This window comes from Hypoxylon trugodes, assembly GCF_022578975.1.
Source record: "Hypoxylon trugodes strain CBS 135444 unplaced genomic scaffold F4822scaffold_7, whole genome shotgun sequence".
Classification (NCBI taxonomy): Eukaryota; Fungi; Ascomycota; class Sordariomycetes; order Xylariales; family Hypoxylaceae; genus Hypoxylon; species Hypoxylon trugodes.
The window spans coordinates 522085-549792 of record NW_026250022.1 but is presented as its reverse complement, the minus strand read 5'-3'; the positions used below and the strand labels follow the sequence as shown (position 1 = coordinate 549792).

At 46.8% G+C, this 27708-nt stretch overlaps 10 protein-coding genes across 10 annotated transcripts; 5 read left to right on the top strand and 5 right to left on the bottom strand.

Moving 5' to 3' along the window:
• Positions 1-182: 182 nt before the first annotated feature.
• F4822DRAFT_309204 (P-loop containing nucleoside triphosphate hydrolase protein) lies at positions 183-8203 on the top strand. The gene is made up of 7 exons (XM_051455297.1): positions 183-1832; positions 1886-2704; positions 2854-3329; positions 3380-4706; positions 4760-6427; positions 6482-6763; positions 6926-8203. Exons 1-7 carry the CDS (start codon positions 359-361, stop codon positions 7918-7920), a joined length of 7041 nt encoding a protein of 2346 aa, XP_051311992.1. The 5' UTR covers positions 183-358; the 3' UTR covers positions 7921-8203.
• Positions 8204-9250: 1047 nt separating this feature from the next.
• F4822DRAFT_409313 (uncharacterized protein) lies at positions 9251-10848 on the top strand. Its single transcript, XM_051458650.1, has 2 exons — positions 9251-9805; positions 9974-10848. Exons 1-2 carry the CDS (start codon positions 9766-9768, stop codon positions 10519-10521), a joined length of 588 nt encoding a protein of 195 aa, XP_051311991.1. The 5' UTR covers positions 9251-9765; the 3' UTR covers positions 10522-10848.
• Positions 10849-10972: 124 nt separating this feature from the next.
• Positions 10973-12423, bottom strand: F4822DRAFT_309143 (GPN-loop GTPase). Its single transcript, XM_051455296.1, has 2 exons — positions 11975-12423; positions 10973-11855 (listed from the first exon to the last, which is right to left on the bottom strand). The coding sequence occupies exons 1-2, from the start codon at positions 12020-12022 to the stop codon at positions 10992-10994; spliced, it is 912 nt and encodes a 303-aa protein (XP_051311990.1). The 5' UTR covers positions 12023-12423; the 3' UTR covers positions 10973-10991.
• Positions 12424-12611: 188 nt separating this feature from the next.
• F4822DRAFT_409311 (uncharacterized protein) lies at positions 12612-13621 on the bottom strand. The gene is made up of 2 exons (XM_051458649.1): positions 13267-13621; positions 12612-13207 (listed from the first exon to the last, which is right to left on the bottom strand). Exons 1-2 carry the CDS (start codon positions 13364-13366, stop codon positions 13077-13079), a joined length of 231 nt encoding a protein of 76 aa, XP_051311989.1. The 5' UTR covers positions 13367-13621; the 3' UTR covers positions 12612-13076.
• Positions 13622-14178: 557 nt separating this feature from the next.
• F4822DRAFT_437871 (S-adenosylmethionine synthetase) lies at positions 14179-15501 on the top strand (the record flags this gene model as incomplete). Its single annotated transcript, XM_051462456.1, has 3 exons — positions 14179-14247; positions 14310-14975; positions 15040-15501. 3 exons carry the CDS (start codon positions 14179-14181, stop codon positions 15499-15501), a joined length of 1197 nt encoding a protein of 398 aa, XP_051311988.1.
• Positions 15502-16259: 758 nt separating this feature from the next.
• Positions 16260-19544, bottom strand: F4822DRAFT_409308 (Rad17-domain-containing protein). Its single transcript, XM_051458648.1, has one exon. The coding sequence runs from the start codon at positions 19302-19304 to the stop codon at positions 16620-16622; it is 2685 nt and encodes an 894-aa protein (XP_051311987.1). The 5' UTR covers positions 19305-19544; the 3' UTR covers positions 16260-16619.
• Positions 19545-19684: 140 nt separating this feature from the next.
• Positions 19685-21604, bottom strand: F4822DRAFT_409307 (uncharacterized protein). Its single transcript, XM_051458647.1, has 3 exons — positions 20823-21604; positions 20125-20760; positions 19685-20062 (listed from the first exon to the last, which is right to left on the bottom strand). The coding sequence occupies exons 1-3, from the start codon at positions 21310-21312 to the stop codon at positions 19953-19955; spliced, it is 1236 nt and encodes a 411-aa protein (XP_051311986.1). The 5' UTR covers positions 21313-21604; the 3' UTR covers positions 19685-19952.
• Positions 21605-21754: 150 nt separating this feature from the next.
• Positions 21755-23599, top strand: F4822DRAFT_309083 (ubiquitin-conjugating enzyme E2-binding protein). The gene is made up of 2 exons (XM_051455295.1): positions 21755-22393; positions 22735-23599. The coding sequence occupies exons 1-2, from the start codon at positions 21794-21796 to the stop codon at positions 23377-23379; spliced, it is 1245 nt and encodes a 414-aa protein (XP_051311985.1). The 5' UTR covers positions 21755-21793; the 3' UTR covers positions 23380-23599.
• On the bottom strand, positions 23571-24704 carry F4822DRAFT_309074 (uncharacterized protein). Its single transcript, XM_051455294.1, has 3 exons — positions 24574-24704; positions 23846-24517; positions 23571-23788 (listed from the first exon to the last, which is right to left on the bottom strand). Exons 1-3 carry the CDS (start codon positions 24602-24604, stop codon positions 23763-23765), a joined length of 729 nt encoding a protein of 242 aa, XP_051311984.1. The 5' UTR covers positions 24605-24704; the 3' UTR covers positions 23571-23762.
• A 148-nt stretch (positions 24705-24852) lies between these two features.
• Positions 24853-26999, top strand: F4822DRAFT_308973 (CBF-domain-containing protein). Its single transcript, XM_051455292.1, has 2 exons — positions 24853-25543; positions 25597-26999. The coding sequence occupies exons 1-2, from the start codon at positions 24945-24947 to the stop codon at positions 26645-26647; spliced, it is 1650 nt and encodes a 549-aa protein (XP_051311983.1). The 5' UTR covers positions 24853-24944; the 3' UTR covers positions 26648-26999.
• Positions 27000-27708: the final 709 nt, after the last annotated feature.

The window sequence follows — 27708 nt, the reverse complement described above, 5'->3', positions numbered from 1 at the left end:
TTTGTAACACAACATATTTAGGCGTCAAGTCCAAGTGTCCGTCCCTAAGAGGGCGGCCGCAGGTCAGGCTGTGGTATACGCACTCGAGTACACACGCATCAGCGTGTTGGAAATAGATTGGCTGGGATATTAGGAGATAACGCGGGACCCCGACCGCCCACACTGTTTACTCCAAAACTCGAGAGGAGCCACGAGAAACACTGCCTTGCCATATATCGACCTCTATTACCTACCTAAGTACCTAATCAGACTCTTCCAGATCCACATCATATTTATGTCCATTGTTGACCTTTGATACAATTTATTCTGCTAAATTTGTTCCCATTGAACGTCGCTCAAACGACAGACAGTAACGACAATGTCGTCTCAAGAAGATTTTCGGTCGCGAATGCTCGACAGATTCTTCTATGGCATTCTTGAGGGGAAATCGAAGATCGGAAAGATTGAAGATGCCCGGAGATTCCTCGAATCCATTGTTAATAGAAATGATAAGCCCGATTGTATTGAGAGATTGGCTACTTCGAAGAGCGGCCAGGATGCCCTCCACAAATCACTCATCTTCGGCGTTTCAATGCAACTCACAAATACATCTGTCTCAAACCTTCTGAAGTTCCTCGCAGACCCTGATCTGAGGATGGGTGGCGACCGAGAACTACTAAATCAGATTCTCTTGGTCATGGTTGACCCACCCAAATTCTGGGAAAACTTCATTCAACAGATCAAATACAAAAGACTCGAACCCCAAGCAGTCGACGGCTTTTCCTGGTTGCTGCTACAATTAATAATACTGCCCCCGTCGCAGTCATTAGCCTACCGGGAAACCGCAAAGTCGCTTTTGGAGGATGATACTCTGGAGGATTCGGGGTCTTCGACTGCTAAAGCCTTGTTCCAAAAGATTCGAGCGTTGGTTCTAAATTCTCAGTCTAGGACGAATACCGACCATATCAGTGAATTCAGCCCAGGAGGTCGGCATGACAATGACCTGGTGAACTACCACGACATATCGATCCTTCCTACACGCTCCGAGCTACAGTCTGCTGAAAGGGCCTTCTTCATGCAGGCTGCGGCAGCATTTGAGGTAGACAGTGTGGATCGTGCATATAGCCATCTCGACAATCAATTTCGCCTTCTTAGGGAAGATATGCTTGCTGAAATGCGCGAGGACCTGAAAGTCATGCAAGGTGGAAATCGAAAGCCAAGTTGGAAAAACATGATCATTAGACATCTTACTCTGGATTCAATCGACAAGCAATCGATGAAAGATCACCGTCCCTTTACCCTGGTGCTCAAATGTTCATACGACATCCTGGAAATGCCGCACGCATCTGTTGAGCAGAGGAAGAATGAGCTGACCAGGACGCCGGGATTCTTAAGGCATCAAAGCTTTGGATGTCTAATGAAGAACGAGACCCTCCTAGCATTCGCTACAGTCGACAGGAAAGAGGACCATCTTGCACTCCATCTTCCTCATTTGTGTATACAACTTACCAGTGCAGATACCATGGGGGAAGTTTTCTCCGCACTTCAAGAAGGCCCGGTTGATTTTTTGCTTGTTTCTACTCCTATTTTCGCATACGAGCCGATATTGCGGGAATTGCAGCAGAAAATAGACATTGAGCTCGACCACGATATTCTGGCTCGCTCGCAGGATCCACATGAGTCTACCATCCAACCTGTTCAGATGATTGAAGCTCTTGAAAGGCCTTTGGCCACAGACTCTAGGCTACAGGGCTTATTGAATATAGCGAAAGAGATCAAATTAGACCCTTCACAAATTGAGGCCCTTGTATATGGGTTGAAATATCAGACATGCCAGATACAAGGCCCACCAGGTATGTGATCGCCAGACCCAACCTCTAAATCCATATCCTAAGCCATAGTATAGGAACCGGAAAATCCCTGGTTGGAGCTATCCTAGCTAAAATACTGCTTGACCATACAGACGAGGAATTACTTGTTTTGTCATACACTAATCATGCATTGGACCAGTTCCTAGAAGATTTGCTGGACATTGGTATCAGCGAGGATGTTATCGTTCGGTTGGGATCAAAATGCACTAACAGGACTGAGCCTCTTCTCTTGAAAAATCAGCGGCATGGCAATTTCCGGACGTCAAGGACGCGATATGAACTGATAGACTCACATAAAGCAAACCTAGATTCTCTTGCTGAGAGCATTGAACGGGATTTCGATAATTACCTACAGGACAGGATACCATTTTCCCAACTGCTCGAATACCTCGAGTTTTCCGAAACGGATGGCCGCTTCTACGATGCACTTGCGCTGCCGGAAGCGGACGATGGCGAAGTACGCGTCGGGCCAAGGGGTACCACGATGCAGCCAGATTATCTCTTCAAACGTTGGGCGAGTGGCAAGAAACCTGGCCCGTTTGTTAATGAAAACTCCGAGACTTCATTCAAGACGATATGGGACATGGCGAAAGCAGACAGATGGGCGAAGGTCCAACGGTGGAGGGGAGAGATTCGACAGGAAAGGATTGCCGCTCTCACAAAACGAGTCGCAGAGTTCAACAAAATTCAGGAGATGCTTCAGAGCCTTCGAAAGCAACACGATGAGAAAATCCTTCAAACCAAGCGCGTTATCGCTTGCACTACCACTGGAGCTTCGATGTACGCCCAGGAAATCCGAAAAGCTACACCCGGTATCATCATCGTTGAGGAGGCGGGAGAAATCTTAGAAAGTCGTATGTCTACGCCAATCCCATTCATTTCTCGTTTTCATCTCTTTCCCAGTCTATAGACCCTACAAGTTATAACCACACGAAACACGATGAGAAGCATAGATTATCCCGCTAGTTTTAACCCTGTGATGATTACTAAGTCCAGTTTTTAGATATTCTCGCCGCCATGGGTCCAAGTACGAAACAGCTCATCCAGATTGGAGATCACAAGCAGCTTCGGCCGAAGGTGAAAAACTATCGACTTACCGTAGAAGCTGGTCACGGTTATGACCTTAATCGATCTCTATTCGAAAGGCTTATACTCCAGGGACGACCTCATTGTACTTTGTTGAACCAACATAGAATGAGGCCCGAGATCTCAGCTCTGATCAAACACAACTACCCTTCCCTGAAAGACGCTAATGGTACGCAGAATCGGCCACCACTCATGGGATTCCAAGATAGCGTCATATTTGTCAATCATGATCAACTCGAAGCGAAAAGTAACGTCCTTGTTGACAAACTTGATCAAGGCGCAAAGTCAAGCAAACAGAATGTCTTCGAGGCGGAAATGGTTTTGAAATGTGTTCGCTACTTGGGTCAACAGAATTATAAGACCGACCATCTAGTTATACTGACACCATATCTCGTAAGTCTACCCCCCGATCCATGCACCAACTAGCTACCGACATACCATAGGGTCAGCTATCGTTGCTTCGAAATAAACTTCGTAAGGACCATGATCCAATACTCAGCGATATCGACTCCCACGATCTGGTTCAAGCCGGAATTCTGCCAAAAGCGAGTGCGAAAGTAAATAAGAAGCCGATTCGCCTGTCCACCATTGACAACTATCAAGGCGAGGAGAGTGACGTCGTTATTGTCTCATTGACTCGCAGCAATGAGGATGGTGATATTGGATTCATGGCTGCTCCGGAACGGTTAAATGTGTTAGTTTCTAGAGCTAGAGACGCGCTGATCATGATCGGCAACGCCAATACATTCATGAATGCTAGAAAAGGCAGGGACGAATGGACACGGCTCTTTGATCACTTGAAAGCCGATGGGAAAATCTACGATGGATTCCCGCTTAGATGCGAAAAGCACCCCAAGACTACATTTATAGCTCGTTCCCCGGAAGACTTTGATCAGCACTGTCCTGACGGAGGATGTGAGTTGCCATGCAACGAGCCGCTATCATGTGGCAAGCATACCTGTCCGATGCGATGCCATTTGCGAGTTGACCACTCAAAAATGCCTTGCAGCCAAGTTCTAAAAGATGTCTGTCCCAAGGATCACAAGCTTCAATGGCGGTGTTCAGACAAGACACCGCCTACTTGCCAAGTCTGCTGGCGCGAGAAGTTAGAGAAGGAAAGGATAGCTCGCAGGGATAAAGAACTCGATCTTGATCGACAGGCAAAGCAACAGGCATACGCGAAGCAATTGAGAGCTATTCAGGATGGCATCGCCGCGCAAAGGAAAACTATCCAGGAAGCCAAAGAAGAGAGAACAAGACAACAGACTCTTGAGAGGCATCGTGTCGAGCTTGCTCAGCTAGTGGAGCAAGCACGGAAACCTGTTGATAACCCTATCCAACCCAAGAGAAGTGCTAAGCCCATACCACAGCCAATCACGAAGAACAATGAAGTTGAGCCCAGAAAGAGTCAAAATAAGAATGATCATCGCGACGTTTCCTCCCCTACCGATGTCCCCAGTCAGCCTCCAACAGAAAACACGCCAACATCAGAAGCGGACGGCGACGATGATATGTCCGAGGCGAGCCATGAAAACAATCAGATGCCTACTTCTACGGGGCCGTCATCTGCTGAAGCAGATTGGAAACATCAAAAGGATTTCGAGAATGTCTCTAACGAGGCACTTGACTCTCTATTCAAGATGATTGGGTTAGAAAGCGTGAAGAAAGAGTTCCTAACAATCAAGGCGAAGATTGATACTTTCCTTCGCCAAGGGGCGGACACCAAGGATGAGAGACTTGGAGCCGCTTTACTCGGCAACCCCGGGACTGGTAAGAACCTTCTTATGATAAATCGGGCAGTCAGGGTACTAATATTTATACAGGGAAAACAACGGTCGCCAGACTTTACGCGAAGTTTCTATCTTCCGTCGGAGCGATCCCTGGCGAACATTTCGAAGAGACTACGGGCTCTCGGCTAGCCAATGACGGTATACAGGGCTGTAAAGCAATGATCGACAAAATCCTCGAAAAGGGTGGCGGGGTTTTCTTCCTAGATGAGGCGTACCAAATTGTGTCTGGTAGCTCTTTCGGAGGGGCACAGGTCCTCGACTTCCTTCTTGCAGAGATTGAGAATCTCACAGGCAAGGTTGTCTTCGTTTTCGCCGGTTATCGAAAACAGATGGAGGCCTTCTTTGCTCATAACCCAGGTATTCCTAGCCGCATACCCATTCAAATGGACTTCCAGGACTACGAAGACCACGAGCTTCTGAAAATTCTCAACTACAAATTGGGGAAGAAGAAATTCAACCAGCCTATGAAGATCGAGGACGGACCCGAAGGACTTTACATGCGGATTGTGGCGCGCCGAATCGGCCGCGGTCGGGGAAGAGAGGGATTCGGCAATGCTCGCGAAGTCGAGAATGTGCTATCAAGACTATTTGGAGGACAGGCCAACCGCCTCCACCTAGAGCGACGAAATGGGCTTGTGCCAGACGACTTTCTACTCAAGAAAATCGACCTTGTAGGACCTGAACCCAGCAAGGAATTCTCCAATAACAAGGATTGGCAGAAACTGCAAGAGTTGATTGGTTTGAAGTCTGTCAAGCAGTCGGTATCAGTACTTGTGGATCGTCTCCAAGCCAACTATAAACGCGAGATGAAGGAAAAGCCTTTGGTCGACTGCTCCCTAAATAAGGTATTCATTGGAAGCCCGGGAACTGGCAAAACGTCCGTTGCGAAACTCTACGGCAAAATTCTGAAAGCGCTGGGGCTTTTATCTAATGGCGAAGTTGTTATTAAAAACCCGGCTGACTTCGTTGGTGGTGCCCTTGGGCAATCCGAGAAAAACACCAAGGCCATCCTCGAGTCAACTAAAGGGAAGGTCCTTATCATCGACGAAGCTTACTCGCTTGCAAGTGGATTATCAGACACTGGGGGTGCTAGTGATCCATACAAAACTGCCGTTATCGACACTATCGTTGCCGAGGTTCAGAGCACTGCTACTGAGGATAGATGCGTCTTGCTACTAGGTTACAGACAGCAAATGGAAGACATGTTCCAGAAGGTTAACCCAGGATTAGCAAGACGGTTTCCGATTGCATCAGGCTTTGTCTTCGAAGATTTTACCGACGATGAACTTAGAAAAATCTTGGATCTTAAGCTGAGGCAGCAAGGCTTCAAGGCAGATGAAGCTACCAAGAGGGTTGTTATGGATGTTCTGCGGCGCGCGCGAAATAGACCTAACTTTGGCAACGCGGGTGAAGTGGATATCATCCTAGACCAGGCTAAAGAGCGTCAACAACAACGAATATCGCTGAAGTTTCCCGGAGCCAAGAATGTCGATGTACTGGCTCCCGAGGATATCGATCCCGACTTTGACAGAGGTGAACGTGCTGGAACGAATATTCGCATGCTGTTTAAGGACGTTATAGGATGTGACGATATCGTGGAGCAACTGGAGGGCTATCAACAAGTTGCCCAGAATATGAAAGCTAGAGAAATGGACCCAGTCTCGCAGATTCCATTCGGGTTCCTTTTCCGCGGACCGCCAGGTAGGTGTTTCTGATATAATGATATAGAGCTTGATCTAATGTGCTATTTACTAGGAACCGGCAAGACCACGACGGCGAGAAAGATGGGCAAAATTTATTACGATATGGGATTCCTCGCCGAAGCAAAAGTAATTGACTGTTCTGCAACTGATTTGATCGGTCAGTACGTAGGACAGACTGGTCCTAAGGTCCAAAAGAAGTTTGATGAAGCCCTTGGGCGGGTTCTTTTTGTCGACGAGGCATACAGGCTTTCTGGGGGGCACTTTGCTAAGGAGGCAATGGATGAGATTGTCGACTGCCTCACCAAAGAACGCTATCATAACAAGCTTGTAGTTAGTAAGTACATCCCTCCTTGACCCAACATTCCGCTTTCCCTATATCTTAAGTGAGATATCAAACAATCAGGGATAGCAGCACGACGTCATTTGACAAATCCCAGAGTTTCGAGGCGCTTTTTTTTTTTTCCCAAGACATAATTTGCTAATTTGAACATTACAGTACTCGCTGGCTATGACGACGACATCAATCGTCTTATGAACCAAAACCCCGGTCTGACCAGTAGATTCCCAGAGACGATATCCTTCGGCAACCTTCCAGCCCGTCATTGTCGAGGCCTCCTTCTACAAGAACTACAGAAAAGAAAACTGGATACAAAGGACCTAGGAGCGTCACCAACTTTAGACAGCAAACTTCTAAGTCAATTTGGGATACTAAGTCGGACCAAATCATGGGGTAATGCTCGTGACGTACAAACACTTGCGAAATCTATCTTTTCTAAGATAATGAAATCGAAGGACCCTGACCCGAACGGAACGGTACCCGAGGATATAGTGATAGGTGTGGTTCAAAAAATGATTGACGAACGAACGGCACGAGGTGCTGCAGCCGACAACTTGGACCCCCTTACATTCTCGTCGCCACCGACTCAACAAGAGCAGTTCTTCCAACCGCCGCCCCAACCCAAGTTCTCTACGTCGATCAACACAGACCAAACTCAGGATGAGGAACCAAAGTCTAAACCCAAAGAGAAGGTCGAAACTAAAACCGATAAAGACGGCGATGAATCGGGCGGATCACCCGAGAACCCACCGGTTGCCGTCCGCGACGCCGGTGTTTCCGACGCAGTCTGGGAACAACTTGAACGCGACAAACTCGCTGCCGCCCAGCGCCAGCGCGAACTCATCGAATCGCAACGTCAAGCTGAGGAACTCGCGCGCAAAGTCCGCGAGCAGGAGGAAGCGGTTCAACGACAGAAAGACGAAGCAGCGCGGCGGGAAGAATTACGGAAATTAGAGAAAGCGCGTATCGAACGTGAACTCGCGGAAATCAAGCGCAAACAAAAGGAAGAGAAGATGAAGAGGGAGAAGAAGGCTCAGAAGATGCTTATGCGGATGGGAAGATGTCCTGTTGGGTATGAGTGGATTCCACAGGCGGGTGGATATAGATGTGCCGGCGGCTCGCATTGGGTTGGTGAGGGGGACTTGAACCTTTGAGGGGGTCGATGTGATGGTGGGAGTACTGAGTAGAGTCTAACTAATGGCGAGGCTTATGTCGAGTGTTTTGCGAATATGTAATCGAAATAAGGGGATAATTCGGTATATTGAGGCATTCTTGACGAAGACATCTACGAGTAAGGAACGGAGACTAGAACTTAATATAAAAGACATTTCATATACCAAGTCGCCTAGCTATTACCTGGGGAGAATCTGCCTTTGAATCATATTATCGATTCTAGCAGATACACTCTTACAGTTAAGACGACATCTCCTGATGCCAGAGTTCTATTCACTGGGAGGATCCAGGATATTGGATCTTAGGCATAAGTACCTATTATTGGTCTGTACTCCAAAACCAGTAAACACCACTCTATCAGCTCTAAACCATTAGCATATACTAAACTTAGAATACGTACCCAACACAAGTTCATTGGCCCCTTATATAAAGATTGGACGTTAGAAATCCTAATTGCCAAAATGAGCTCTTCTAAATAAGAATCTTACTTAGCTTGGGACACGACAGTCTCCCAAAGCCCTTGAGCATAGGAGATCACGAGAAGGCTTACATGAGAAAAGACCCGGATGTCAGTGGGTCAAGATCTAGAGGATCCAGCCACGTGGGAAAGAGTGCCACGACACGAGCAGGCCACGGAAACGCTAACCGGCATACTCCTTCTCGTTGCGGATGGCGGTGGAGTTTGAGAGTTTCACGGATTGTGAAAGTGGTCAGACTCAGCTTGCCTCTCCATATACAGCATGAATAGCCCAAGCCCATTTCTACCCTAGACTCGTTAGTCTATCACTTTAGAACGGTATGAAGCAAGGAATTCAAGGGGTTGGAAATATTCTAACAATGTATCGTAAAGGAGTTGAATAAACTAACAACCATGAAATCTGCTTTTTCGTGGCTCGATATTCAAGGGAGGCTAGATAAAAAAGAGCTCCAAAGTGGATCGGACAGTTCAGGGTCTCGACGTGGGATCTACAGGGTCCCTTACCGCCCCTTGTCAACGTGTTACCGTATTTACTTGTGATTGTGATGGTGAACGAATGCCTAGGGGTAGTTAGTGACCAACTGTTATTGTTCTTGGTTTATATTGTAGTATTTCCTCGAAATCAAGGAATAAACTGTTTTAGATTTCTCGATTTCATTGAAAGAACTGTCTGATTTGATAAAGAGTAGTTTATTTGTGTAGGTGGACAGTGGTGGAGTTTAGAAGTCGAGACCCCCTAAAAAGAAGCAACTCCAGACCGCTAGCGCACAGGCCATATCCTAAAGACGTTAGGAACCAATTAGATTTGATGCCGAGAAGAGGGACCCCTCCACTGTTTGACCAATCAAAAGCCGTTATATTCAGGTATAACCACTTTATCGTCATCACCGCTCTACCATTTGCCATACCACCTGCCTTACCATTCACGGCCTTGTCGCGTGAAAATCAATTCCGAACAACTTGTCAATAAAAAAAAAAATTAATCACACCGTCGCCGAACCCTCTGACCGACCGTCAGTTTATCCTTTCCCATCCCACGATTCGGCGATTTCTAATCCCATCCCATGTGTCTTTTTTCAATCTAGCTCACTCATCTCGACGAAGCAACCGCATCCATCACAAGCTTCTTTTTACCTTCGTCACCCTTTCATCCTCGTTCTTGGCGCTATCGGCGAAAAAGTCCTTAATCAATTTAATTTGCGGGCTTTGACCGAAGAAGAAAATAAACCATCGCCATTAACATCTAGCGGTGACCGATATCTATTTCCTGTATCGGCGACGAAAATAACGACGATACTTCTCGATCGTATCAGCGAAGTCAAAAGATAAGACAAGCACAAGCGCAGCCATGGACCGAGGCGATTCCGTCATTCTAGACGCCTTACAAGGTACGTTCAACCACCACATCATCCCATCCACGACCACGCGTATTATATTTCGCGTTTCATTTCATTTCCCAGCATCATCCTATAATCCTCATCTTCCTTCCTACTATTCTTCACCGCCCGTTACAAATAAAGCAAGAAAGAATACTAACCCACATCCCCATCCACCAGGCATCCTCCCCGAACAAACCATCGAGCTCCTACGCGCCCACATCCAAGACCCGCAATCATTACTTCCGGCACTATACCAGCAGACCGCCTCTTTCGCATCAAAGATCACAGCCTTCCTCTCGCCCCTCCTAGCACCTCTCTTCGCGCGTCTCCTACAAGCTCTCCACGATTCCCCGGATCTCGTAATCCTAGGTGTAGTCCTAGCAGCCATAGTCCTAGCTCTCCAAATCGTATCCTGGATCCATCGGACCATGATGTACGTCACGCGTCTAGCCTTCCGCCTCCTAGGTTGGGCACTAGTCTTCGCCTTAGTAGCTGTGGTCTGGAGACGTGGACCTGAGGCTACGGTGCGGGATTTGGTGGTTGTGGTTAGTAAGATCGCGGGGTACGTTGCGGTTGTGAAGGATATTTGGTGGGTTGAGTATCAGAAGTTTGAGGCGCAGACGCGTCAGGGTGGCACGATGGGAGGAGCTGCGGGTGCGGGTGTGAATGCTGGGGGTCAGAGGATGCCGTCGAGTGGGTTTAGGTCGAGGAATTCGGGGTGGTGATTACGTTACCTTAATTCATTCATTCTTTGACGACCGTGATGATGAGAAGAGGAAGAGAACGAAGATGTTTTGTTGGACATGGACATATTCACCGGCATGGGGATTAGGGTAGTATCCACGGATTATGATTCTTTGCAAAAAAGGGATTTTCTTTTGGAAGGGGATAAGAAAGGGAGCACGGCACGGTACGACACGGCTTGGGACGAATAAGAGGTCAATCGTCGTTTAATGAATGTCCATGGGTTTTTCGTTTGGGAAATGGATGGATCATGACTTAAGGAAATGTTCTTTTATAGAGAATGAATACCAGAATGATGTGCCAAATTTTGCCTTGATTTTTGGTATCTTGGTGACGTGCCTAAACCTGTGCGCCGACGCTATGCAATCATATGTTCTCCTAACCTTTTCCGGCCGTATTAACCATCTCCTATAACCATCCGTAGATATAGTTCGTTGATGTGACATGTGTATCAGCCGTCCATACCATCATTATCTTCAAACTCATCATCCTTTAGTTCCTTGGGTTCTTGTGCCTCATGGTATTGGATGCAGTCGTCGATATAGCTAAGAATCGCCCCGACGCTATCCTCGTCTTGTACGTCCAGCTTTAGGTAGCTGACCATACTGAAGTTCTCGATCAAATTCGCCACAGCTCTGTTCAGTTGTCGGAACCCAGTACCTCGCATGAGAGCATCCTTGTCTTGAGGATCTACCGACTCGTCATCTTCTCCCGTCTCGCCTTCTGCCTTTCGTCGCGCAATTTCAGCCGGATCATCGTCAAGTAGACCAGAATCAGGAGTAATAAATCGCTTAAGGTCTCTCTTTCGGACTTGATCTTTGACAAGATCCATCTTAGATAGAATGTTCAGATGAGGTACCTCTAACATTATCATGGCACTCATCGCACTCAAAGTCCCGGCGAAATACTTGGCTCGGTCCACTACAAAAGTAGCCTCTAGAAGATAAGCAGCGCAGAGTCGGATATCGAGGGAACCGGATCGCGTTAGGAATCGAACAAGTGCTGGTAAGATGGGTACGTGGGTGTAGAGTTCGATTTGGCCCGGCATATCGAAGATAATTAGGTACTCTTCAGTTAGAGAGTCTAGTGCTTCCGTTAGGAAATCGAGGTTTTCCATTAGGAACTCGAAGCAGTAAATTAGACCACCGTTTGGACCGAGACCCATTTCATCCATTACATCTTCGAGGGATATTAGGTTCTTGATGTCAAGGTCTGGTGTGTGCTCGAATGTCTCGGCGGCGGGATCGAGGTTGACGTAGAAGCAGGATCGGCGGTTTAGTTGTAGGTGGGTTATGAGAGCGGCGCAGAATGTGGACTGTACAAATCAGTCAGAAAGTTCACCCCAAGAACATCCTCCACGGCAGATCATATAGTAGCTCTGGTACTATTGGTGATGTAAAGGTAGAGGGTAGCGCAAAAAGAGATATCGCATACCTTGCCAGCACCGGCTGGGCCCATCACCATAACCCCGAACTTGCTCATGGTGAATGATCGTCAGGTCCCCTCACTAGAAATAGTAGAAGAGTGTTGGGTATCTTTAAATCGCCAAGAATATCCAATCGAGTTTACAGGCTGAAAAGGGTAGCTAGTAAAGGTTCAGCCTTATGACGTGATGCGACGCGGTTGAAAGATGGTTGTAAATGGTTCATGTTACTATTCAGCCGCTCGAGGATTTTTTTACGCCGATGGAGGGGAACTGAACGAATGGAGGGGTTAAGCAATACAGAACCTTGGAAGTAACCGCTACAGTACATAAAGGTACAAAGGGTCTGTGTGTGGGGCAATTTCTTATCGGAGTTATCTACTGTAGATACTTCTGTGCACTGAAGCACCTAAGGTTTATACCTAGGTATATTTAAGTTGTGAGATGAATAACTTTATACCTAATCCAGTTGACTTCGGCCAATATTTAGTTGATTGGTTCAATATTCGTTACTAAGTCATCTAATGTCACTTTTCTCACCACCTTGATGGACTTAGAGCTGTGTATGTATATCAAGGGCCGCGCCGCTAGTGGAAATTCCGGCAAAATCTTCCACCTAGAGCCGTGACTAGGTACCGCTTACAAGGTGGTTGTGTAAGCCTGTGCTTTGCCTGTGTTTGTGGGTCACCGGTCCCGGACTTTGTTATAAAGGTGAGGGAGATAAGAGCGAAAGGAACCCAAGATCCTTTAATAGACAACCTGTTATTCTAACCGGCAAGGGAGTAATTGGATAAACAACTCCTCGGGTTGACTTGTTATATATGATAACCGCAACATCCGCTGAGTCTGGCATCAACACCTACTTAACACATACAACTCGGATAGACTCTTTTCCTATGAGGATAACTTGGAGACTAAAGGGATAGATGCCGAAGTTATGTCCCTGTTATTTTATGCCTCTAGTGCACGTTGTCAAGAGGGGTCGTCATACCAGTCAGGGATAATATTGTATGGATCGTGGTATTGGTCGATCCAAGGAGGTTTGAGCTTCAATTGATGGAACTGCCCCGCGTGGTGCATCTGCATTGTCCATGGGTGTGGGCAAGAAAATACCTAGGTATGGTAAGCAAACCGGAGACCGGAAAAAGGGCTGCTACCATTTGATAGGTATTTCTTGACCTGTCCTACACCGCAAAATATGATGAGGTTCAAATAGTATCCGAAGTACACATATATAAATGGTAGTACGTGGCATATGTTAAGGTGAAATTCAAAGTACTTTTGCTGACAGGATTGCGAGAAGGCAAGTGGTAGCACGCAATCTTATACTCCAGAGCTTTAATCAGATGTACTGTACAACAAAGCCATCCAATAATCGGCCGACAGCTCGGGGTAACGGTCATTAATATCCAGTATGCTCGGAGTCCTTTAAGGGACTATGGAGTAGTTATAGGTACTTCCTTATGCAAATCAACACACTTACAGAAGCCACTGTCATAAGCACGCGTCCTTGATGTAGCCAGTTCTTGCCTTTCATAAGTCAGTTTACTCATGAATTATGTAATATGACTAACCGTATGGAGTTACTTTATATGAGCTGGAATATCAAATTAGGTAGAGTTACTCCGAGCCTTCCTGCTGTGTCGCTGTATCGGCGCCCCTCTTGCCTTCTTTTGAGAAAAAATTCCTTTAGGTTTGTTGCCCCACCTCACGGGCTCTAATGGATGGATGTACTCGATGTACCTGTGCTCCAACAATCAGTCCAGAACTCCACGACCCACGTAACCTTATAATCCGCAGTTCAGGGACAGAAGGGACGGACGTACTGACAGAATAAAAAGAAGATAGACAAGGTAGCTACTTAACTAGCGTTAGGTTAAGTAGTGACTACTTCTTAGCTTAGGTCGGCATATTGTACAACGGAAATTGCGCCATTCGGGGGGTTATTTGAAGTTGCTAGTTCCTGCCCCTCCGTTTTTATTTTTTCCCTCTTCCAATTAAAAAACCCAAAGGAAAATCTCCCGCTTCCACTCTTCTTCCTCTTCCTTCTCATTCATAAACCTCGCATTCCCCCCTCTCCCATCCTACCTTCTTTTTATCCTTTAGGAGACACTCTTGGTCCTTGCTTTTCCCTTGCGGTTAGAGATTGTTACTAGAAAGTACTACCACCGTATTTACTAGATTTCTTCCTCCATTTCCCTTATCATCATCCACAATGCCTGCCAGCAACGGAATTGCTAGCTCCTTGAGCACCCCTCGGAACCCCGGGGCTTTCCTCTTCACTGTAAGTTGGCAATTATATATCTCATACTCGAAAGATCCTTCTTTATTAACAATGCTTCCTAGTCCGAATCCGTCGGTGAAGGTCACCCCGACAAGATCTGCGATCAGGTCTCGGATGCTATCCTCGATGCCTGCCTCGCCCAAGACCCCCTCTCCAAGGTTGCTTGCGAGTCTGCCACCAAGACCGGTATGATCATGGTCTTCGGTGAGATTACCACCAAGGCTGTTATTGACTACCAATCCGTCATCCGAAATGCCATCAAGGACATCGGATACGACTCCTCGGAGAAGGGTTTCGACTACAAGACCTGCAACGTTATGGTTGCCATTGAGCAACAATCAGCCGATATCGCTCAGGGTCTTCACTACGAGAAGGCTCTTGAGGAATTGGGTGCCGGTGACCAGGGTCTTATGTTTGGTTATGCTACCAACGAAACCCCAGAACTCCACCCCTTATCCCATCTTCTCGCCCACAAGCTTAACAAGGCCATGTCGGATGCCCGACGAAACGGTACCATCCCGTGGCTACGACCTGACACCAAGACCCAAATCACTATGGAGTACAAGCACGATGGTGGTGCCGTCGTTCCCCTAAGAGTCCACACTGTCGTCATCTCTGCTCAACACAGCGGTGAGGTTACCACTGAACAGGTCCGAAAGGAGCTGAAGTCTAAGATCATCGACTCCGTCATTCCCAAGGAGTACATTGATGATCAAACTATTCTTCACGTAAGTGCCCCGATCAGTCAAAATGATTACTCCTTGTCTTCGAAATACTAATTGCCATTAATAGCTCCAACCCAGTGGTCTTTTCATCATTGGTGGTCCCCAGGGTGATGCCGGTGTCACTGGCCGAAAGATCATCGTCGACACCTACGGTGGTTGGGGTGCTCACGGTGGCGGTGCTTTCTCCGGAAAGGACTTCTCCAAGGTCGACCGATCTGCTGCCTACCTCGCCCGATGGGTTGCTAAGTCCCTTGTCGCCGCTGGCCTCGCTAAGCGAGCGCTAGTCCAACTCAGTTACGCCATTGGTGTAGCCGAGCCCTGCTCCATCTACGTCGACTCCTACGGTACCTCTGACAAGACTGCCGAAGAACTTGTCGAAATCGTCAAGGCTAACTTCGACCTTCGACCCGGTGTTATCGCCAAGGAGCTTAACCTAGCCCGACCCATCTACAACCAAACAGCCAAGTTCGGCCACTTTGGTACCAACCAAGAGTTCACCTGGGAGCAACCTAAGCAACTCAAGTTTTAGGTGTACTAAAATATAATAGTTTTCCGCTGGGGGAGATTTTCTAGGATTTTAAAGTAGCGGAAGAATCAACTTCTTTCTGCATTGCGACCGGCGTTGTTGGGTGTGTTATATCTAGAGACATAAGGTTCCCTCATCGGAAAATGTCATGAAAAATTTAATGGGCATGGCAGCATGGCGTACGGTTTCAACATACCTGGTTTTAGGCAAAGGCACCGCCAAAAAGTGGCATCTCACACGGGGTCACCGGCCTGATAAAGGTGACGGATAAAAAGATATCCGCATTGCATTTTTTCAACACGGCACTATGTCGAATAGGACATAAATATGATACCACTTTGTCGTACCCATCGATATAAACGTCTTGACCATCGTGAATATTAATGACGTAAATATTTATTTGATGTCACTTCGTTACTTATAAAAAGCATTTAAAGTCTAGTATAGCAGGTGGTCTACGGTAAGCATTTAACGCAAACATTAGGCGCACCAAGAAATACGAAATATGGAGGTACGTAAGCCTCAGATGACCAAGTTGAGCTAGGAAATAGGAAATGTGAATTCCGTATACAAGGAGAGCATTTAGGGCACAAGAACCAAATTACCTATCCCTCCAGTTCCTTACTGAACTCACTGAGTGTTTAAGTACCATCGAAGCTGTTAGATTTTAGCATATCGACGGTTGGGATGTGTCGTCCATGTCGGCCTTTATAAGCTACGCTAGTAGACCATAGCGAGCATCGAAAACACTCAATTCTACAAAATCATAAATACTTCATTAATAGGTAACTTTTATTCACCTTCTTATATTCCCTAATCTCTACCTTACTTATGTACCACACCTAATTTTCCCCGTAGTATAAGTACATACTATGAAAACGCCAACCACCTGCCTTTCCATCCGTTCGTACCACCTAATAGTGATTTTGCCGGCCTTGATATGAAAGCCGCATTTCTATTTTCGGATATGTGGTTCTCCGCCAGGAAACCAAACTAGTGAGCGAGCAAGAGCTAGATGGATTATCTGTGTGATGTTGTACATATTACTTCCTTTCCTCTCCTCCCTTTTCCCATAAGGTTAGGTATGCTTGATAAATATCATAATTCAGGACCGTAAATCCTCAGTCCTCGATATCATCATCACTCAGCACCAACTTCTGCACCGCAGCCGCCGGCACACCCGAAGAAGCATCGCTCCTCTGCCGTATTCCCACACCCCCACCTCTCTTCTTCCGTGGTGAGGACTCCTCCGTCGGTTTATCCGTAGCCCATGCCTCACCACCTTGCTCGAGGTTATCATCTCCATCGACGGCGTCATCATCCGCCGCATCACCAATCCCAGAGAATGAGGTTACGCGTTCGATTTCCTTGAGCCGGACATTACCTACGGCGCTTCTACGCCCGCGCGCTATGTGTGCCATGTACGGGAGCCGTTCTAGGAGTAATTCGTTGCGCGCTGAGCTACCTAGAAAGAGAAGGGGTGTTGATGGTTGGTCTTGGTTTTGGCTTTGTGTAAATCCCTTGGATTGGGATTGGGAATATTGACTATTATTCCGTTGAGAAGCCTGGCTTTTACTTAGCCATTCTGAACCACTAGCATTTGGTTTAGGTCTTCTAAACGCAGAAGCACCTTGTGTGATATTCTGGCCAGTTTCGTCGCCTTTAAGGATCGTCGACGCCCAGTGGTCTACAACACCTTCTAATTCCTCTTTTTCCCGCCAGAGCTTGAGACTTGTGGGATAGAACATTTTGAAAGCATCGCCACCACCCCGTCCAGAAGATTTTACCATGCGTTTTACGGGGTTCGGGAGAGAGAACAAGAGGCCCCTCGTCGCAACTTGGAAAGTGATTTCGTCTTGTCTTAATGTGTGACTAGCTGAATCTCGTCCCGAAAACGAGGATGTGTTAGACCCCCGCCCTCGGAAAAAGACATCCCATGATGGTGAAAGCAGATCGCTCTCTGAGAGGTACTCGATACAATTGTTAATGTAGTCGAGCGATGAGTTCGGATCAGAGGGCCCACTTGATTCGCAAGACAAAACATAATTCTCATGAAGGGCAGAGATGAAGGTATGCGTATCAGTACCAGTCTCGTCAATAAGGCTATCAACGGAAACTTCAGACCGTTTCGGCCTCGAGTAATGACTCATATAATCAGGTAGCATTTCAGCACGGCCTTCGGGTGTTTGCTGGCTCATCGGGCGTTCGTCTCGCTTATTGTAAACCACTTTTCCAACAGCGTGGAAGATGCCTAAGCTGGCTTCTCGCTGTGAAATAAGCTCCAGGCTTTCTATTTCACCTTTCGTCATGGATACTTCATTTTTCGCTCCGCGCTTGGGTTTTGTGAATGTGACCTTAGAACTCCAATCTGCATCCGTATCGCCTTTAAGACACAGGAACTCTAGTGAAGAGATTGCACTTCTTATATCTCCTATTTCGCCTAACTTTTTAAGAACAAGTGGACCCGGTGTCCGCCGTCGTCCAGATTTCCGGGCTTCTTTTTGAACCACTAATTCAAGTGCGCCCGCAAGGAGAGTGGGCGCAATAGCATTGAATTCAATAACACAGCAGCCGGGATGCCGCGTGATTTCCGGTCCTAATAACCGGTGAGCGGTAAAACTATCTGCAGACGCCGAAGTAGTAGTTAAGAGTGTCTCTGATATGACCATAACAATAGGTGTAATAGGGTCTACGGATGACTGCCGACCAAATGAAGCGAGGGAAGGCGTATTCGTGGCCAAGTACTGTAAAATAGTACTTCGAAAACCCGTTAAAGATGTCGATGACCGAGTGAAGGTATTTGGAAACTCCTCAATAAGGATGATCTTCCTCGTATTATCATCATTACTACTCTTGCTGGTACTTGGAGGGGTCGGGTCAAGATCCGTGTCTAATTGTCCAAATTTCCCTCCTCTTCCCATGAATTCTTCGAACTGCGCTGAAGCTGACTGTATACCTTGAGTCGCGCCTAGAGAGCCAACTGGGTTCCGCCACTCGAGAAGATCGCAGTGCATATCCTTAGCAAGGAGCCGCACTGTAGTAGTCTTCCCCGTCCCGGCAGCGCCCTTCAGAATAAGCAGCCGTTGTCGCATCCGACCGGCCATGACATCTTCAAGCCACCGACGGACATCCGCGACTTTCTTTTTATGTACCGCAAGCTCCTCCAGGTTCACCGGGCCGAATCGCTCAGACCATGGCCGTTGTTCGTCGCCCGTGCTAGAGTCTTGTTGGGGCCGAGGTGGCTTCAAAAACTTCTGACTCGACATAATTGCCGAACTACTACTACTCTGCTGAGTAGCCCCTCGGAACCGTTTACGAGCATTCTGACCAACTTGGCTGGCACTCGAAGCCCTATGTTCCCCCACATTGTCATCGTCGGATATCGGGTCGCTAATGATGTCGTCTCTCTTAGTCGGCGACACCGTAGGGGCCCGTTGTGCCTGTCGAGAAAACATAGTCACCAGATCCGCCGTCTTCTCTTTTTCACCACGCTTGCCCTTCGCGAAAGACCGAGTTTTCGGTTTCTCTGGGCTTGTACTGGCGCTCTTAAGTCCATTTTTACTTGATTGGAGGGACTTTGAAGCTGGAATGGAAGGTTGAGAAGCTAGTGGGCGAGACGGTTTTCGAACAGGACTCGGCGAGGTGGGAGTGGCCCGAGAGGGGTCTGCGGCGGAAGCACTCGGTTTTTCGGGTGAAGAGAAGAGGTAATTTGAAAATAGGTTGGTCTTTGGTTTTGCTGTTTCCTGTTCATCGTCCGACGATGTGTGAGCGACATTTCGTCGGCGACGCTTGGTGGGCGGCGCCATGACGATTGGATAGGAAATGGAGGCACGACATCTGCTAGTGAGTTTGTAATTGTTCACATTTGAAACGGATCCAGCGGTCGGAAATTAGAACTATTTTTCTGGACCAATCGAAATCAGTTCAAGATTTCGGATGTTTATCGAACAAGTTAAGTTAAGTTTAATGTTAGCATTTGTTGTTGACGAAAGTTACGAACTGCAGAGCGGCTGAGAGTTGAAATTTAGGTTTCTAATGGTAGGTACCTTCCGTCATTACCATCCCACTGGAACCTCCGTCGCGAGTGCCCCGGTAGCGCGTCTCTTTAGCGATCCAACCCGCTGTAACTTGGATGCGACATCATGTGACTAACCAATTAAACTTGCATATGCCCTGAGCATCAGCACTAAGCACATAAACTTATTATTTTAGAGTTGGATCTACATAGCTTCACTAAGACGCTAAAATTATAGTGCTAACTTAGATAATTTTCAATTCCTTTTGCTGTCAGCCATTTTGTCCTGAACCTTTTTGAAATGGAACGATCGTGGTCAGTATATAGTCATCCATATCATATCATGAATCAAGATATCAATTTGATCCCATATTTCCCATAGTTTGTACAAGCTTATTGCGCCGTAATCATGACCCAAACCAGAAATGAGAGCTATAAATTACGAAAACGTCCAACCCTCGAAATCGTCAGCGAATCGTATGGCGGCAGCCAGGTAGCGCGAGTGAACGTCTCCCCAAGTCATAGCCGCTTCCTTGATGGCACGCAGGGCTATATCGAATTAGTATAAGAATAATTTAGCTTAATTTAGCTGGGCTTGAAAAAGAATTCACCTTTCACGTAATGAGCATCAGTGGAATAAGCACCATTCAGCGCCTTGTCCACTACGTAGTCCCATTGCTTTTGGCTCCCGTCACCCGGTGGGATGTAATCGGGGTCGATTTTCGGGCGGAGTTCAGCGACATAGACAGTAATAGCAAACAACCACCATTGTCTTACAAGGTTGATGCGGTGTTCTGCTGGTATGAATGGAAGCATAATCCTAACGGCGTGGCTTGTTGTGAGCACGTGGCAAATGAAGAAATTATATGAATGGGTTCCGGGAGGTACTGATGCAATTAAGAAGGCGACCGCGGCCTCTTGTGATAACTCGAAATCTTTCTCTGGGTTTTCGAGAGTCCATGCGTTCCAGTATTCCATGACGATGTCTTCTTGCTTCTCAAGCAATGGGCCGATGTTTTCGGGTCCAGAATTCTCAAACAATCCATCCAGACGTTTGTCATCATGTAGTTTGATAAATAGTTCCAATGGCGAAGCTGGCTTGATCGGAGAAGGCTTAGTGTAAGAAGAGTCATCAATATACTTATGCAGGAAGTTATATTGAGTGGCGGTCATGCCAAGAGCCTCCATAGCAACTTCACGATTATCCACCTCATAGGCATATGCGAGATGGATGAGAGGATGGCCGACTAGTACAATTAGTTAGTCATCTTAATTCAGAGGCTGTGTTTTCGGATGATGGGAAACATACGACCGCCAAATAGGCAGTTCACTAAAGGCTCTTGCCCCTCATATAAATATTCTTCCACGACCCCCTTCCATTGGTAATTGTGCCTCAAGGCCAAAGAATCCTCGAAGAAATCGACATATGCACGCTGATACTTCGCATCTCCCAGGAAATCTCTCCAGTCATCCTGGACTATTTCGGCTGGTGATGGTTTCCACGGCTCAAGCTCTTGGGCTTCTACATCGTAGATTTTGTGCAAATGCGGCACGTCGGCTCCTAGGAGATAAGCAGAGCCTAGGATATGCGGTAGGTGATTATGAAACTCCAAGTCGTGATAGAGAATAGAGTGGTTGACATGGTTTGCCCTCAACAAATGTTTCAGTGTTCTAGGCCGTTTCTCAGCTGCCGTCTCCACATTGTGAACCTCAACAGGTGGGATGTTGATGGTTCGAGTTTGACTCGAATTAGAGACGAATCGATTCACAATAGGAACATAGGAAAACATTGAAGCCATTTTGAATTTCAGATTAGAGCATCACGACTATGAATTGGAAGTTTTTGAAGTTGAAGTGGCGTAGTTGAAAGTGACGTAGTGCCGTGTGATCTGGAGATGCCATTTATGTAAGTCAAGGTATGCAAGTATGCATTAAGCGAAGTACCGAATTATGAATTCGGTAACCGTGATTCGTTCGATTGTACCACCATATTTCTTCCCATTAGATACTAAGTTGCAGCAAAGACAATGTTTAATATATTCTATTCGTCGAATACTCAATGCGAGCATAATAGAATAAAAAATACCCAAGATGGAGCTTGCCTGAGTATAAAATCAGTACGGAAAGCGGTGCTTCGATCTTATGCCGAGATATCGCGATGCTAGCCTATGCACTTTAACTAAATACCGTTCACCTTGGTCTGTGCATTATCAAAATAACACATATTTGCACCACGCCAAGATTCTTAACACGTTCAACAAATTTCCGGAGCCTTGCAACATGAGTGTACCACACCCAGTTATTATATATGCCGAACTTCTCTCAAATATAAAGCAAGTCTCCGTCGGGTGTTCGTTAAGTACTCCTATTTCGCCTGATACTAGAGCCACCGTTTCGTCCGATGGCCTGGTACTCACTGTCAATCACGATGGCTTAGAGAGATCCCTTCGACTCCCAGAACGGGTAGCTGTAAACAAGCAGCTTCCCATACCGAATCTGAAGGCGCAAAGCCTCTCATGGCGGTTACCCCTCGCGACGGCTTTAAACCGTCCTATAATACCCATAACAGAAGAACAAAATGTGCCGTGGTCTGCGAACGACCTTCAACCAGAGTCGCCCGTCACATGCAGAACATGCCATACCACTATCGTCCAGTCTGGAACGATTAAAGTATGGAAGGATCTTCCAAGTGAGAATTGGGCTGAGATGATGGAATTTTGGCATTGCCATAAGCCGCACGACCATAGCCATGGACACGAAGACGATAATCTCACTTCCAAAGGATATGGCGCGAGCTCCAAGATATCAGCTCAAACAAACGTCGGGTTTGTCGATCTCACTTCCTTTCTACTATCCAGCACGGATATTTCTACATCAGCCGTAAGTGTCTTATCTCATTAATGTTACAAATGGGTATATAGAAGGTGGCCAGACCAGCTTTTCTAGCTCGTCAATGGTATGGTCACCGATACTCATACCCTAGACTGACCTATATTCTTTCTCGGTATGCGGATGTCGAACCCTAGGTTTAGGCTATGGGATTGACACCGCATATTGGAAGAATCCTCTGCTTTTCACTATGGGTTTCCTTGGACGTGGGAAATTTCTGGATTATTCAGAGGCACATTTGTTGCATATTATAGTTATTTAAGTCTAGCACTAGCATAATATAAATTCCAGAAATTGCCTCTTGAAAGCTTTGCTAATGCAAGCTTTTGTAGATCACCAAAATCGTATCGTCAGATCTAAAGTCGGAATCTGAAGAACATGAGATTGTATCCAAGAATGGAGAATCCGCTCAAACCGACGATCGACCTATATTCTGCAGCTCTTGTAAAAACCAGCTAGGAGTACTCAATGACCAAGAAGCTTCCATTTCCCTATTTAAATGGCAAATCCAAGTCGACGAACAGGCTCAAGGGATCACTACGCCGCCAAGGCTTTCTCATTGTATCAGTGCTATGTTACTTGCTACCATGGCCCGCTCGGGTTGCTCAAAGTCCATCATACTACCGATGAAATCCCAAGACCAACCAGTTAAGGATGACTCGGAAGCAAACGGCTTAACCAAACCCTTATTAAATATCTGGGTTTTTAATAACAACATCACATTCTCCTCGACCGAAGAAGCAAACTCTCCCGTCCAAGCAGTGAAGGTTTTCTACCGGATGGTTAGCCAAAGTCAAGCAGACACTTTGCTAGACTCTATGACATCGGATGTACAAGATATCACTCTGCCGACCGACGCAATCGAGAAGGTCATTGATATTCTTCGTAGTAGCAATCAATTGTTGCCGCAGGGTGGTCGGAAGCTCGGGGAATGGACCATTGGTCTTGTTGAGAAGTGGAATGGAAAAGGTAGATGAACGCAATTCATAGAATACCATCCGATAAGGGGGATCAATGGCTTGGAGTTGGTTTGGTACGGAGATATTGAGCTTTTATCCACACAACTGACGATGATGGACATTATGTTGCTCTTAGTGACAATTATTCTATCAAAATTACTCCCCACACCCTGGTATCCCATGCATTTTCAACCCTCGCCGTCACGTCATTACGGAAAACCACTAAACAAATAGATATTACCGCATGAGTAGCTTTAATCACAATAGGTTGAGAGGTGGAATCTTTTCAAGATAGGTTTCTTTTTGGTTGACTAATGCACAGGGTGTTTATAAACACATTGTAAGGGGGCACAAAGGAAATCTTATCTGCGCCATGGAGTATCTGTCTAAACTGATCTTGTCTATTGAGCCTTGGAGGACACAATTCCTAGAAAGTAGTTAGTATATAGCAATTGAACCTAAAGCAATGGGAAATGGAACTTACTCTCTACGTCGGCAATGCTCTGTTGTAGGATTTGCTGAAGAGCCTTAGGGTTCTCAAGCTCCTTCTTTACCTTGGCAATGATAGACTCGGCTAGTTCCCTTTGCTGGCGCTGCTTAACCTGTCCCTCGTATCGCACCCACGAATCCAACACAGTCTTAGCCTCGTTGGCCAAAGCGGTAGACTGCTCGAGCTCGTAAGCCTGGGCTTCGAGCTGGGCGGTCTCCTTGGAGACCTCGAAGAGGGCCTTGGTGATGTCGACGACGCCGCTCATCTGCTGGACGTTCTCGATGCGGTTCTTGACGGCCTGGGTGTGGTCCGCACGCGCCGAGTTCAGGATGTTCTTGATCTTCTCATTCTGCGCCTCGGCCCATTCTCGGTATAGCGGCCCTCCGAACTTGATCAAAGCGCCCCAGACGCTGAGCAGACAGAAGGCGACGACGGTTTCCTCGTTCACGACGTAGTACTCGTTGCTGATGGCATAGATGGATAGACCGGCGGCGGAGGATAGGATGGCGGTCTTGGAGATGAGGGAGTTACCCGGTAGAGAGTCGATGATGGATTGCGCCTTCGCCTTGGGCTCGGGGACGTTGGAGGCCGGTCGACTCGCGGTTAGAGAAGTGGTGACTGCGGGAAGAGATCGCGGAACGATTGACGGTCGTAGGCGGGCGGCCCCTACAAAATTCGGAATGAGTTCTGGTACATGAATCAATTGATATTGTAAAACTTACCGACGGCACGAGCAGCCAAGCGGGAGGCCATTGTGAGATGATAACAAGAAAGAAAAGCTTCGGAGGGTGAGGGGGGATAGAATTAATTATTGCTTGTATAATGGAGCTTCGGAATTGAGGACGATGAGGTTTTAACGGAACTTGCAACTTGAACTTGGCACCCTAGCAACTTCCAATCCACCATTGTGATTGGCTAGTCTGGCACGTGATTAGCCGGTTGCTCTCCACTTCAAAATTGGTTCACGGGTCAGCCTTGCATTGTACTTTTCTCAAGGCTGGAAATAATCTAAGTTTTTTTTTTTCCTCTTCTCTTACATTCCACTTTACATCAACATTCGCTCAGGCATTTGACTTCAACTTACTTTACGAAAATGCCGGGAACTGTTGGGAATGACTCCTTAAAAAGGAAACGATCGAAAACCGCCGAAAAAGCTACGAAACGAGCCAAAGCAGAGAGCGATGATGAACACGATCCTCAAGCCGAGATTCTCCTACTAGAAAATGCAATTCTCGAGTCTAAGAAGAATTATAATAACATAACGACCCTCCTCGAGCTTATGCGAAAAGACAGCGACGATGAATCTACCCAGCTTGCATTGGTTTCTTTATGCAGAGTATTCTTGCGACTTCTTGCTTCAGGTAATCTAGCAAGACGGGACGGCCAGTCGGAAAAGGATATCGTAGTTGTCCAATGGCTTAAAGCAAAGCTCAGCGATTACAAGCAAATCATTGTTTCTGAATTGGGCCAAGAAGATTCAGCTCCGACCGCACTCACTTTGGCTATGCGCGTCTTACAAGCCGAAGGGAAATACTCGAACGAGAAGGATGAATACAACTTCCCGAAGGGCTTCCTAAAAGAAGTAGTAGAGGCTCTTATTCAAAGTGAATCTGAAGACGTGAGACAAGAGTTCTGCGAAAAGTTTCTCGGAGAGTATGCGGATGTACGGTTCTATACTTTCAAGGCGTTGAAGTAGGTGATCTGTTTCCATTCGAAATGCGCTTCAAATACTAATTCGCTTGCAGAGATATTCTATCCGCGGACCTTCCAATATCTTCTGACGATACCCTCTTCGATGACGTATTCGACGTTTTATCTTTTTTCGATGACGTTCCAAGTTCTGCGGAAGAGATGGGCGAATATTATATCGATGCGCCGAAAAAGAAGTCTCATCCCGTCACATCCCTCAATCAACAGAAGAAAGTGGCACAAGAAGCGTGGTTAGCATTGCTCAGTTTGGGTCCCAATCGAGATCAGCGAAAGAAATTACTTCAAATCATGACCAAGTCAATTGCCCCATGGTTCACGAAGCCGGAGCTTCTAATGGACTTCTTGACGGATTCGTATAACACGGGAGGCGCGACTTCGCTCTTGGCTTTATCAGGAGTCTTTTATCTGATACAAGAGCGCAATTTAGACTATCCGTCTTTTTATCGGAAATTGTATTCGTTATTAGACGCGAATATTCTGCATTCAAAGCACCGATCCCGGTTCTTTCGATTGTTGGACACGTTCCTGTCCTCGACGCATCTTCCCGCTGTCCTTGTCGCAAGTTTCATCAAGCGAATGGCAAGATTGTGCCTCAATGCACCCCCTGCCGCCATCGTTGTGGTCATACCTTGGATGTATAATCTATTCAAAAAGCATCCGCTTTGCACTTTCATGATGCATCGCGTTCCAAGGACCGCGAAAGAGAAGGAGACCCTGGAAAATGAAGGGATGGAAGACCCCTTCATTTCCGACGAAGAGGATCCAATGGAGACGTGCGCGATTGATAGCTGTCTATGGGAAATTGTTCAGCTACAGTCGCACTATCACCCGAATGTTGCGACCATCGCGAAAATAATATCGGAGCAATTCACTAAACAGTCCTACAATATCGAGGATTTCTTGGATCATTCGTATAGCAGCGTAAGTCAATTGTACTCCCCAGTATGTGTATCAAGTCCACAAAGTGCTTACGAATTTCTAGTTACTCGATGCCGAACTATCCAAGCAAGTCAAAAAGGCTCCTGTTGTGGAGTTCATGATTCCCAAGAGGGTGTTCCTACCACAGGATCCTACGTCTGGAGCTGAGGATAACCTTTTAGCCAAGCTGTGGGACTTCAAATGATCGTCGCTCAGATCGTTCGTACAGCCTAAGGGAATGCGCCTTCTGGTACCGAGTAGAACTGGGGACTATTCTGTGGTCCAGCTTCCAAAATTCTAGTCCCATTCGTCTCCAAAATGCTGTAGCGATTGACCCGAAATTGCTTACGCCATCTATTCTACGGAATAACGGGTCGGTGCCGAGGAGATGGGATTATCCTGATACGAAGCCACTCACCGCTTCCGGCTGGTTACAATGCCATCATCGCGGACCCTATTTTTCAGCTCGAGGTCGCAAAGCATTGTTAGAGCATCCTCGTCTTTCTTCGCGGTTCCTTGCGACTTGGTGCTACCACCATTGTACTACTCGAAATAACGCTGACGCAAGGTACTGAATGACACCTGCTGCACATCGTTCGATTTCTGAAATTTACTTTGACGCGCAGCCTCAAACATAACTCCACTTTGCCCTACGTAACGCGAGGTGGAGAAAACACTATTTCAGGTGCTCATGTTGGGCGAGAAATACGTTTCAGAATGCTCAGGTTCCGACGAAATGAGTGGTTGAAACTCATGGGAAGGATTCAACCGTATGCCGAGTATATTATTTTCAAAAGAACTCCCTGGTCCGGCGACAAGCCGCGCAAGGTTTCTCGGGGGCTCGTGGCTACACCGCCATGTTGGCTAAAGCCTAACTAACCCTGACCTTTTTTCTCTTAGAGCAAACAGGAACTTCAATCAGTTTGGCAGAGAGAAAAAAAATGAATGAAATGACAATTGAACGAAGACAGCAACAAAACGGCGACATCGCTTTGTGTGACAACAAATTGAGGTAAATGTGACTCATTATTCTTTCCCCCCCCCTTTTAGGCATGTTGCAAGCTGCAATTATCGGGGTCCTTGGTGCAGATTGTCGAACGTAATGTCGCATGTGGCCGGTGGAGCCAGACGGTACCTTACTGGCGATGAGAGCTGCAGGTCTCCGATGAAAACTTCAGATCTCAGAAACTGGCGCGAGAAACAAGCCGCTAGCTCGAGGCAGGCAGGCA